The sequence below is a fragment of the Lycorma delicatula genome, chromosome 3 (assembly GCF_047948215.1).
Source record: "Lycorma delicatula isolate Av1 chromosome 3, ASM4794821v1, whole genome shotgun sequence".
NCBI lineage: Eukaryota > Metazoa > Arthropoda > Insecta > Hemiptera > Fulgoridae > Lycorma > Lycorma delicatula.
Genome location: NC_134457.1, coordinates 11,616,908 through 11,630,487, shown reverse-complemented (window position 1 = coordinate 11,630,487; position 13,580 = coordinate 11,616,908). Strand labels below are relative to the sequence as shown.

Genomic DNA, 13,580 nt, shown 5'->3' with positions numbered 1-13,580 from the left:
TAAAAGAAGACTATAATAAAGGTCTTAGTCCCTCATCACCATTAATGCCGTTAAATTATCAACTTCAACTCGATTTAACATTAGAATACTAATGTACATAAGATTTACCTGCCGAATTAACTTTCCCGCCAGTTGTGAACTAGCCCTTTTCCCTGTCTTCTTCAGTCTTCTGCTATGTTTTAATCCGCCATCGTGAGTTACATTACCTTAGAGAGTGGATGTGTAAATGTGTGCGTTTTTATTTTTACAAAGACTGATTCTCGTCAACTGTAAGTGTCTACTTTATTTACGTATCATTAGTATTTATAGAAGATAACTCATAAATCGGTTTTACATATAGTTAGCAACAAGTAATATTTAGAAAATACCCACCGGGTTGGTCTAGTGATGAACGCGTCTTTGCAAATCAGCTGATTTAGAAGTCGAGAGTTCCAGCGTTCATGTCCTAGTAAAGCCAGCTATTTTTACACGGACTTGAATGCTATGATTACTAGATCGTGGATACCGGTGTTCTTTGGTGGTTGGATTTCAATTAACCACAGATCTCAAGAATACACGAGCTAGCTGTGACCGAAGTCGCATAGTGCGCGTTTGCCCTTACGCTGAACACAGTATACCGACTAGAGAATTAAATGTTAAATCGTGCGTATGCAGCCCTAACTGGCTTTTACGTGAGAATCAATTAAACAATCACCTCTGCAGCCATGACACCACCACACCAATAATCGAAAGAGCCATGGCTATTTCGATTATTGCCTTACTGAATCGTCAAAAGATCCCATAGAAAATTGGAAGCGTTCAGGCGGTCTACGAAGGCGATGGCTGATTAAAAATAGGCAAAAATTATATTTTCCTGATATTTCAAACTAAAATTAAATACCTACTACACTAGTACAAAAAATTAAAGGGACACCTATATTATGATAAAAAATTAAATACTTTAACTTTCTAACCAAGAGGCTTAGAGAGACAAATAAAAAAAATTAAAGCTTAAATACTCTGCTTTTTGACAGTTTATTAAGATTTCAAAAAAACATAAAATTAAAAAAAAGAACCCTTTCGGCACCCCGGAACGCGAAGGTAGAGTTCACCGATGCTAAATAGGGATTAAAAAATATTTCCACCTTAAAGTTAAGAAAAACTTCAAATCTACTCAATACGACAATGGTTGCATGTGAAAAAAGTTTCACACTTTTAGCATACGACAAGCCCCATCTTCTTGCAATTCTAGCAACACTTTGGTCATACCGTAAGGGTTGGTTATCAAAAATTATTTCAGACAGAAATTTTAGATAATGACCACTTTAAACAGATTCGATACTGTGCCTATTAAGGGAGGTATGATTTTTTTTGTCTTCTAAACCTCATCTTTTCTACCACCTGGGCACAATGGTTGGTGATATCAAAAAACTTTACTTACATAGGTTTTAAGCCCTTATCCAAAGAATAGTAAGAACTTTAAACGAATTCAGCATTTTACTTAATAAGAAAGTTATACTGATATTTTGTTTTTTTCGAAAAAGCCTCCCCTTTTCCATCCCCGTAGTCCGGTTTTGTCCATTAACGAACTCGACCGAAATTTTGGGTCTTACTATTTTATGTATCAATTTGAAAGTGATTGGCGCAAAATTACGGCAGTTATCGTGTCCACAAGAAAGTGAAATATATATATTTATATATATATATATATAAACTTTTGAACTGACGGTGGTTTTGGAGTCTGGGGGCTATGAAACGGGAAGAAATCTACAAAATTTTCCGGAAGTCGAATCATTGGTCCATTATATAGGTAGCTTTCTTATGAAATCTACCTAAAATCAATGAGAAGAAAAGTTTTAAAAATTTTAAAGTTTATCTTCGTGTCTGATCAAGCGCATGGGGGGAAACGAATTTTTTCAGTAAGCTGCATTAAAATCGTTTGAAAGCTTAACATTTTAGCTTTAATTCCTTTTTTGTATGTCTCTACGATTTTTCTGAACAGAAATATTCCACTTTAAAGAGAAAAGGCCATTTTTTAAAAGAGAAAGCAATTTTAATAAAAATACTTCCAAATATGAATAAATATGCGTTTTAATTGCTCTCATTTAAAATGTAAGTTTCAACACAGAAACATGATATGCCACGTTTAAATACAATTGCAATTACAATTATTATTTTTAACTAATGATAAGTTTAAAAATTTTGAGGTCACTAAAAAACTTTTTTATATTCAGTGTGGACAGTGGGCGAAAAAGTTTCAGAATCAATGATTTAGACTTGCGATCTTTTTTCCTAATTTCTGTCTATCCATTTCTGTTTATCATTTACCCTCATCGTGTAAATGAATAGGAACGTTATTTTTAACGAAATAATGGATAATTATACTATTGTCTTTGTCTAAATTTCATAAGGAAAAACACTAATTCCAGGGCCAAGATAATCGAACGGGTCTATTACGAACAGCGCGTAGATAGATTCCACATTGGTGTGTTTAAATTTTGACAGATTTGTTAGAGAAAACACATGAATGCATTACGTCACAACCGAAACTAAAAACGAAACTATCAGAATATAGAATGAAAATTGAAAAATGTAATGAAATTAAAGAAAGTTAATTATAATTCACTGATTTATCAGTAATTAGCTATAAAATTTAATTTAAAGTTGATGTAATATTTCATAAAATAATTAAAAATTCATTAAATTCTAATCATAATGAGAAAAACGAAGCGTATATATTAAAAAAAAATTTAATATCCAATATTGTACAGAAAAGTTCAACAGCAAACTAATCGTTGCCTAATTAACCTTTGTAATAAAGGTTAACATCATTTCTCTCAGAATAGCGTAGAACAATAGTAAGAAATTAAAATGGAATTTTTTGCAACAAATACAAAATGTTAAACGAAGAATATTTTACATTACAAAGACCATTCGCTTTTTATTTACTTTAAAAGACCTTGCACGTATTCATTTTAAATTCAAAAATGTTCACAAAAGTTTTTTAATATCATAATTCAAAAGTATATTTTACATAATTTTGGTTTTTTCCAAATAAGATAAAAATTACTAATAGGTGAACAAATAATCCAAAAATCGATAAATTTGATATAAAATTTTAAAAATGGATAGTTAATTTTTTTCATTTTCATTAATTAATCCATCTCTCATAAAGTCAAATTAATAAAAAAAAAACCGGTTGGACAAAAAGCTATACGTGTATAAAAGCTGTACACATATTCCTAAAAAAAAAAATTATATTCAAATATAAAATTAAAAAATGAGATTTAAATTAAAAGATACCGATAAAATATTCTGAAACAGTAAATAGAATGATTCATTACGGTTTGATTAAACTATTACAAATTTACTGATAAAAAATTTAATTTAATTCTGGTGATTAATTATATTACGCAGAAATTCAAATATTTAACACTTCAAACAATACTGAAAAAATAAATAAATCATTATAAAATAAAACAAATTAAAAAAAAAATCTGTTGTGGACACTACATGACTTCCTTTACGCCTATTAAATTACGTATACATATTTTTAAAGATACATAAAATTTTATTTCATTAATAACTTCTGATTTTTTCCGTACAACGAAGTATTGTAATCGCGAAAAATTTCGGTTTTCAGATTTCAACGGAAATATCCATTTTGAAAATCCCTGAATCCATTTTGACTAGTTTGGGGGTGACTCTGTACGTACGTACATAACTCAAAAACGATTAGCTGTAGAATGTTGAAATTTCGGATTTAGGACTGTTGTAACATGTAGTTGTGCACCTCCCCTTTTGATTGTAATTGACTGGACCAAAAGTGTCCAAATAGCCTAAAATCCAAAAAGAAATTGGATTTTTTATTTTTTCTTAACTGCAGTAATAAGTCCTCATTGAGAGCTTTTAAACAGTATATCATAAGTGGTACTTCTTTTCATTGGTTCCCGAGTTAAAGCCAAATAAAATTTTAATTAATGAAACTTTTGGATCTTACAAGGAAAAGGCACATCGGTTCGAATCCGACTTTATCTCCATTTTTTAATTCTTTTTTTTTATTTAAATATATTGATTTATTAATAATTATTAACCTCTGATTGTTACAGTAAATAAAAATTCAATAACAATAAAAAAAAGAATATGAAAAAATATCAGAAGTTATTAATGAAAAATAATTTTATGTACTTTAAAAATGTGTATATGTAATTTAATAGGCGTACAAGGAAGTCATGTCGTATCCACAATAGATTAGTTTTTAGTTATTATTGAATTATTTATCGTACATTTTTTTTTTTACAATCAGAGGTTAATAATTATTAATACACTAATATAGCTTGAAATATTATACTGTCAGTCATATATATGTATGAGAAATACATAAATTTACTTACAAAAACAATGATTGAACTACACTTAAACAATATTTGTCAGTATTAGAATGATAACGAACTAAACGTATACACTAGAAGATATTATAGTGGTTACACGAATTACTAAACGAACGTCGAACAAGTATAAACATATTTAACGTAAAACGAAGCACAGAAGTCACGTACAACTAACTCTTTCTTGCTCGGACAAATTCGGCTCCCCCGACTTTGGCCGAATGAGCATAACACAACAAAGCCTTACTGATCATAGTTGTTTACTATCAGACAGAGATTCTCCCGCGCTCGGATAAGCTCGGCTCACCCGAATTTAAACGAATGACAATTTTACTTCAGAGCCGACGTATAAGACTTTTTCAATTCTCATCTAAATGTGCGCGGCGCACCTAACAATTTTTCACTTCAATAAATTCGTCGATCTGCTTGACAAACATGATACCACTTACATTAACAATAACTCAACCTATTCGCTTTCAGATTTCGATTTCTGAAAATTGTGATTCTAGAACACGTATCTAAGAATACATTTTTTTGATGAAAACTCCATTGATGAAGAATTTAAAAAATTAGTTTCAAACCGTTCTTCTTTACATGATTCTTATTCTAACTTTTTTCATATTTATTTTCGTTTCAGAATAAATTAAAGAAAAACTTTTTCAAAACTATTCTGTGCTATTACAATAAATCTATTCGTCAATAAGAGATACGAATGCAAGAAATTTTATCAGACTATAGAAATTAGGCTAAATTATAGTCAATAAAATTTAAGACAGTAAATAATCTTAATTGTATTTGGTTTTATTTATTAATTACCCCCACATTTATTAAGGAAAAAAAAAACAAATACTTTAATTATTTGCTATATATATATATATACATACATATACATACAGAAACTGAAATATATCCAATACCTCTCTGTACATGAATGGGAATTTGTAACGCATAAAAAATGTCACGCCTGACCGGGATTCGAATCCGGAACCTCCGACTGAAAGGCTGAAGAAGTACTACTCCGCCACGGGAATCGGTAATTATATTATCATAATATTAATATAATATACTACAATAATAATAATAGCACTAAGAAAGGATTTTTTGAGATTTACAGTTTAAAGGGTTAAAAAATCGAGTAACAATGGAATTTACTGTTTTTTTCTTTTTTTTTAATTTCTCCTAACAAATGAAAATATCTACTTAATTTTTGGTTATGTTAAAACCAACAAACGTGAAAACTTCATGTGAAAACAAATTTATAGATTTTTTGAAATTCCATATTTTATCGGGTTAAGATGGATTACTGAATTTTCTTTTTGAAATCAGACTATTTTTTTTTTTAATTTCCTGGTAAAAAATGAAGATAACTTGATTTTTGATGTCTGTAATCTTCATATGAATATCTGAAAATAAATTTCGAAATTCGACCTTGAAAGAGGTGAATAAATGTAAAAAAGTTTTGAAAGATTGCAAATTTACCCCATTCCGACTCTAGTAAATGAGATATGAACTACTAGATTTTGCCTTGCAAATATTCTACAGATAAGTGTCTAAAAATCATTTTTGGGTTTTTTTTAATTTCGATTTTTTAAGGGGTGCGACAGTTTACAGCGCAGTGGCCAACCAACAAAGCCACTGCAACTGTGCAACGTGACTAGCTGTAACTGCTTCCGTTTACTTATTTAAACAATGTAAAATATAAATAAATAAAAAAATCTCTTTTGTCACGCCGGAAGGCGGAGGTAGAGTTCACCGATGCTAAATAGGGGGTTAAAAAATATTTCCACCTTAAAGTTAAGAAAAACTTCAAATTTACTCAATACGACAATGGCTGCATGTGAAAAAATGTTTCAAATGTTTAGCATATGACAAGCCCCATCTTCTTACAATTCTAGCAACATTTTGCTCATGCCGTAAGGGTTGGTCACGTCAAAAGTTGTTTCAGACAAACGTTTTTGAGTAATGTTTAGAGGACTAACGACCACTTAAAATCGATTCGATACTGTGCTTAATAAGAGAGATATGATTCTTTTTTGTCTTCGAAACCCCATTTTTCCACCCCTGGTTCAATGGTTGGTGATATCAAAAAACTTTACTGAAATAAATTTTAGACCCTTATCAAAAGAATAGTAGGAACTTTAAATGAATTTGATATTTTATTTAATAAGAAAGTTATTAACCCCCCCACCTCCAAACAACCACCCCCTTAACTTTTTCAGTCCCAAAGTCTAATTTTGTCCATTAACGAACTCGACCGAGTTTTGGTCGTTATATTTTATGTGTCAATTGGAAAGTGCAAAATTACGACAGTTACCGTGTCCACAAAAAAGTGAAATCTATATATATATATATATATATATATATATATATATATATATATATATATAGAGAGAGAGAGAGAGAGAGAGAGAGAGAGAGAGAGAGAGAGAGCTTTCTTACGAAATCTATCTAATTATGTTCATTATAGTCGATCACCAAAAATAAAAAAAATTATTTTACGTCAATAAGAATGTAACGTCATGTCCGTAAGATGTTCACGACTATTATGAAATATATTAGAAACTATTAAGATATATTCCAAAATAGCCGTAAACAACTTACGAACACGACGTTACATTCTTACAAACGTATAAATTATTTTTTCATTTTTTTGATTATCGACTATTAAGAACATAACAATTTTAATTTAAAATATAATTATACATAGAGAAGTACCAATATAAATTTTGAATTAGCATCTTCTAAGAAATCCCTGGTGATGGAGTAGTGACTCCGGATGTACTAGGACATATGTACTGAAAGTTGTTGGTAAGTGAAAACTTTTAATTTATACAAAAATTATTTAAGATTAATTGAATACATTCCAACTATTTACAAATCCAACATTTAATACATATAATGTAATAATATTGTACCAATAAACTTTGGTTTCTTTAAACTTTCTTTCTTTTTCCTGTTTAGCCTCCGTTAATTACCGTTCAGAGAATGAATGAGGATGATATGTATGAGTGTAAATGAAGTGTAGTCTTGTACAGTCTCAAGTTCGACCGTTCCTGAGACGTGTGGTTAATTGAAACCCAACCACCAAAGATCACCGGTATCCACGATCTAGTATTCAAATCCGTGTAAAAATATCTGACTTTACTAGGACTTGAACGCTGGAACTCTCGACTTCCAAATCAGCTGATTTCGGAAGACGCGATCACCACTAGACCGGTGGGTTGGTTTCTTTAAACTAAATAAGGCAAAAAGATTTTATGATTCATTTCGGTTTTACTAAGGTACCCACCGGTTTGGTCTAGTGGTGAATGCGTCTTCCCAAATCAACTGATTTGGAAATCGAGAGGTCCAGCGTTTAAGTCCTAGTAAAGTCAATTATTTTTACACGGATTTGAATACTAGATCGTGGATAACGGTGTTCTTTGGTGGATGGGTTTCAATTAACCACACATCTCAAGAATGGGGTCGACCTGAGGCTGAACAAGACTACACTTCATTTACACTCATACATATCATCCTCATTCATTCTCTGAAGTATTATCTGAACGGTAATTACCGGTGGCAAAACAGGAAAAAAATAAAGGTTTCACTAAGGTAATTTTAAATTCGATTAACAACAAAACAATCTGATTTTTTCCTCCACAACGGACATAAATTCGTTAAATCATAATAAAATCAGAAACAATGCGCTTTTCCTACTCGCAAACATACAGAAGATATGAATCATGATGAGCCAACATTAAAAACTTCTGTGGTTCTTTACAAGTGGCCGCTATTATTAAATTAAGCACGAAAAGAAGTCAGTCATACATTAACTATTACATACATCCCTACTATGTTTCCACTTAATTTAATTCTACCAATTACATTATATATATATTAAACCACCGTAAGCTGTTGCTTCAGAGAATGAGATAAAATGACAATTTTGTATAGCGAGTGAAAATTGCCATGTCTGACCGGGAATCGTACCCGGTACCTTCGAATGAAAGGCCGAGACGCTACACTCGCGTCACGAAGGCCGATACCCTACATACTATTGCGAAATCCAAAACGTAGATAACCTTAACTTTTTGGCGTTCCTAAATACTCTATTACAATATTAAATAAATTTTAAGGTAATTAGTCGCCCCAAAACGTTCGTTGAAATGTAGTCCAATCATTTTATATTTGTATGAGGCAAGATTCAATAATATATTACAACGAACAAGGTAAAGAAGAGTGACGAACAGAAGGAAGCACAACAAACTTAATAATCGAAAAAGAATTCGAGGATCCGATATTAATGACCTATAACAACACATGATGGTAATAAATTTCTAAACTAATAGAATTACAAAAAAAAAAAAAAAAAAAAATATTAACTACGTCTATTTTCTACAATCGTACAACAGAAATGGTTCATAAAAACACAGAAAAAATATTGTGTTCTTTCCTTAAAATGATTTACTACGCGACATTTACGTTTTAATGCTTCCACAGTTGAACGCCCGTTCATTCAACAACCATTAAGGCATATTTTTTATCTACAAACGTTTATAGAGATAAAAACAGATAACCATAGAATTCGTTAACGTTATTAAATATGATCTTCATACCAAAAAATGTGTAAAAATGTAGACGCAAAAGTTATTTTCATCAACACTACAGATTAATTTTTAAAAAAAATGGATTTCTTTACTTTGTAAAGAAAAATATGCAAGATCAAGACTATCTTGCAACACATCTTGAAGCCAACACGAAAGATTACACAAAAAGAATTGATTGATATTAACAATTTATTAAAACAATACAGGAATGTAATAAATACTCTTTACGGCGGGCAATATAAGATGAACTATTTTTTTTTTTTTTTTGAGGTGGAGGAACCCCATTTACGAGCGCCGAAGCAGTGTTGGACTCGCTAACAAGTTCCGCAAGCTGTTACAGAAAAAGCGTATATATTCCTGCGCACTACCGACTTAACCTCCACCCCTGGCGACTCCGCCGGCTGGGAAACCGCTAATAAAGCATTACTATTTAGAGTAAAGCATTACTTTAGAGGGGGGGTAAACACCCACACACACATCGGTCTCCACACGCAAACATCATCCATACCAGATCACTACACGCATATACTACACACCACAAATACTTAAAGGAGGTAAACATCCAGAAAAATAGCACACCTAACAGGTACTAAGATGTACCACACACATTTATACATTCATACAATCAAGCCAACACAGGACAAGCACACAACAATCATGAAGACATGGCCACAAGAGGAAACTTATCCACCAAAACACACTCAACAGTTAATTAAATTTCCACAATCTCACCCAGAGTACACAAACACACATCCACCATCTAACACACACATAACTCAACTACTTACAAACTTATTACTTACCCACACGACCGTCAGCCATAATCACTAAAAACGTGAGCAACACCCACAGACACCGAGAACGGAGTGTCCACGGCCTCACCGCACCAAAGCGACCTCCCCTCATGCTCGAGAGGGCCCCCAAGCCACTCAGCCCAAGATCTATCCAACCCGGCACCCACTGGCGCCTCATTCCCTTGCAGGCCGCGCCAATGCTCGCCGTCTCCTACGAGTTTTTTCTGTTTTACTTAGTTCTTCTAAAACTTTTCTATAATAATTTGTAATAATAGTCCATTGCTTCAAACCCTGAAGCTTTATCTGTTGAAAATCCTCAGGTCTGAACATGTCCACCCGAGCCCAGGGCAACCAACATGCACCTCCGCGCATCCGCAACCTCGTACATCAGAAGAAAACATGGTACGGAGTTTCCTCCATATCGTAGGCCGGACTGCGGTCTGAACGGTCAAGAACGAACCAAAAGATGAAGAATTATAACCTAGATTTATAACCACGTAGTAGCTAATCGGTGTAAATTCATAATTTGATTATTAACTTAAACGTTTGTCCATACCCGAATTTAAAAGCGTTTAATTATGATAGTTATTATAAATTGTAAGTATGAAAAGTTTACATCTAGAATACACTAATTATACTACTCTATATTTTTTTGTTAACTGCATTACATTTAATTTTAGACTTAAATTCATAAATGGCAACATTTTTTATTAACCATAATCTCTTATATTATATATTTTTCACGCGCTAAATAATTCAATTCTCATCATGAAAAAGCGAGTAAGTGATATAATTGGACGTTAAGCCTGTAGTTGTCAAAAATAATAAATGACACTTATGGAGTTTGTTCCACCGTAACGTTTTTTTTTATCGTATACATCATTACTACGTCTAAATGATGATCATTTTTTTCATTCATTGTATATTAATTTTTTATTTCCTTTTGGTCATTTTCATTTTTATTTGTATCCATGAATATTTACAATGGCTGAAAACGTTATATTTAAAATAAAGAAGGATGATATATGAGCTTCATCATGAAATGCTGCAACGGGAAGTGAATAGGGGAGTTCCCAGTGTCGGTTCTCGGGCCAACACTCTGGAACACAACGTATAACGGGGTGTTCCGTGTTTCCCTTCCTACCGGTGTAACAGTCGTTGGTTTTGCCGACGACACTGCGATAGTCATGAAGGCAGATACTCGGAGGGAGGCATCCGAGATGGTATAAGCCTCCTTTTCCTCAGTGAGCTCCTGGATGGAGGGTGTTCCGGGTCCATGACGCCGGAAAAGATAGAAATCGTGGTGATTTCTACGGCAAAAAGAAGACCGACATTGGCGGTCGAGATTCAGGGAAATACTGTCGAAACCTGCCGTTAAATATCTAGGGATCTGGTTTGACGCTCGTCTGAGGTTCGGTAGGCGTGCTCTCGAAGCCACTGAAAAAGCGCAGAGGGTAATGCGATACCTAGCCGGGATTCTACCAAATTGTAGACGACAAAGTCAACAACGGAGGAAACTAGTGATAGGAGTGGCACATGCTACGCGCTTATATGGTGCTGACGTCTGGGTAGATGTTGTATACGGAAGATATAGAGGAGCATTGGAGGCCTTTCATACAATATGCTGTCTACGGGTGGCGGCTGCTTACAGGACCGTATCCCCGGAGGCGGTCGAAGTGATAGCTGGGTTGCTGCCGACTGATCTAGAGATAACGAAACGGAGAAAGTTACGCCAATACGAACTACTAAAAGTTCCGAAAAGAAACGTGTCAATTCGGATATTATGGAGGAGTTAAGTGTACGGTAGAAGAGGTGGATCCACATCGCCAAAAGCAGGTGCACATATAGATTGACTGGCGACGTTGGTGGATGGGTTCGGAGAACCCATAGCTCGATGGATTTCAATTTAACGCAGCTTCTGTCGGGCCATGGGGGTTTTACAGCCTATTTATTTAGATTTGGACTCGATTATACGGATAGTTGCCCAGTTTGTGAAACTGAAGACAAGTATTATCAGGTCTTTTTCCGGTGTCCCAGTTTTGAACAAGAGCGTGGCGAAGTCTTGGACACGTTGAGCAGGAGGGATATGTTCTTACTTGAAGACTTCTAGCAGACTATGTTAGCGAAAGAAAAGAACTGGAACGCAGTGACAAGATTTGCCAATGTAGACAAACCACTGCGTGTCGCTGAGGGAGGGCTACGAGCCGAATGGTTGCTATGCGGCGGACATGGCTGCGGTTGAGTGTCTACGGGGCCCCCTTACCTTGTGGGGGGCACTGGATGCAATGAAGCCGTGGTCACTCCGCTGGCTCGTGCCCGTAGAAAGTTCCCTTCTTCTGAAGCTTAGACTGAGGACGTCCTGGTAAGTTCTGTGCAAGTATGTGGTAAGTACCTGAGAGTGTGCATGATGTTGGGTGTGTGTGTGAGTGTATGTGTACTACAATTTGTTTGATTGTTGTGTGCGTTTAGTGTTTATCTGTGAGGACCGATTGTGTGTGTGGGCGTAACTGTGGTTTGCTGTGTCATAGTGTTGCTTGTGTTTTGTATCTTTGTGTTGAGTGTTTGATTGTATTGGTGTTCCTTTGATTGTGATGCATAAGTACTATGCATAAGAGGTTTCCAGGAGAGGTGGTTAGCCAGGGGTGGAGGTTTAGTCGGTAGTGCATAGGAACACATACGCACCTAATAATATCTTGCGGAACCTGTTAGCAAGCCCGACACTGTCTAGACGCCCGTAAATGGGGTTCCTCCACCACTATTAAAAAAAAAAAAAATCCCACAGAGAACTTTTGCAGATATATTTGAGCGAATGTATATGGCGTAAAAAGTATCCTGACAGCGCTTCTTTTTTTTTTGGAAACACATTTCTGAGGAATATCCTTGTAGTTAAAGTTTCGTTTGATGTTTGTATTTTTTAAACCTTGTAGTTTCGTTTGGGGTGGAACAAACTGCATAACTACCGAATAAATAAATAAATAAAGATATAATTTTAAGTTAACTAATCTTGTTTATCTAGTTTTGAAATAAAAACACGGGTGATCGCAAAAAAATTTCATCAATGACAAAAAAAAATAACATTACGTGAAATAATATCATTAATGATACAAAAGATTAATGTAAAAACAAGAAACATTATGTGAATTAAGATATTTGCGATAAAGTTTACAAAAATTTATTAACAAGTAAATAAAATTGACAACAACACCATCCAATAATACGAAACGCAAAAATAAGTTTCTGTAGGCATACACTACAAATTATATAAAAATGTTTATCTCAAACTCAGTGTAATAAAAAATAACTTTCTAACAATGGTTTGTTTTGAAACTCTTAAGCAAAATATAACCTCAAAATGATAACGTAATATTATTATTAAAAACAATAAGAAAAACCACAATACAAATATTTTTCGAGTAATACATATTCTAGGATATAACATAAATTAACTTACCAAAAATTATACAGATAACATCCAACAAAACACGACGCCGTACATCAGTAAACGCCATGGTAATTTATCGCGCGAATCGGGTCTACACCAACCGACCGCGGTACAGCGTGACTGCTGACAACACAAACGCTCACACCGGCAGTAGCAGTTAACTGGTAGTTAATATGACGCACGGTGCGGAGGCTAACCTAAGCACTGATTAGTTACAATGTTCTCCCACTCTTCTCCTTACGCCCTGTGTCTAGTCTGGTATTAAATACATATTATTTCAAGGTAATAAAATTAAATGTACACGTCCATTCAGATACAACTCCGTTGTTGTTATTCCCTGTTATTTTTTTCTACACCTGACAGCATGTCTTCAGTAAAACATAATTAA

The 13,580-nt window shown here is 33.8% G+C and overlaps 1 protein-coding gene across 1 annotated transcript in view; it reads right to left on the bottom strand.

The window, feature by feature from the left end:
• LOC142321375 (putative phosphatidate phosphatase) overlaps positions 1–13,365 on the bottom strand; it is a 153,176-nt gene extending 139,811 nt beyond the window's left edge. Inside the window, exon 1 of the mRNA XM_075359407.1 lies at positions 13,202–13,365. Coding sequence (XP_075215522.1) covers positions 13,202–13,259 — 58 coding nt within the window. The 5' untranslated portion in view covers positions 13,260–13,365. The remainder of the gene's footprint in view (positions 1–13,201) is intronic.
• Between the last annotated feature and the right edge of the window lie 215 nt (positions 13,366–13,580).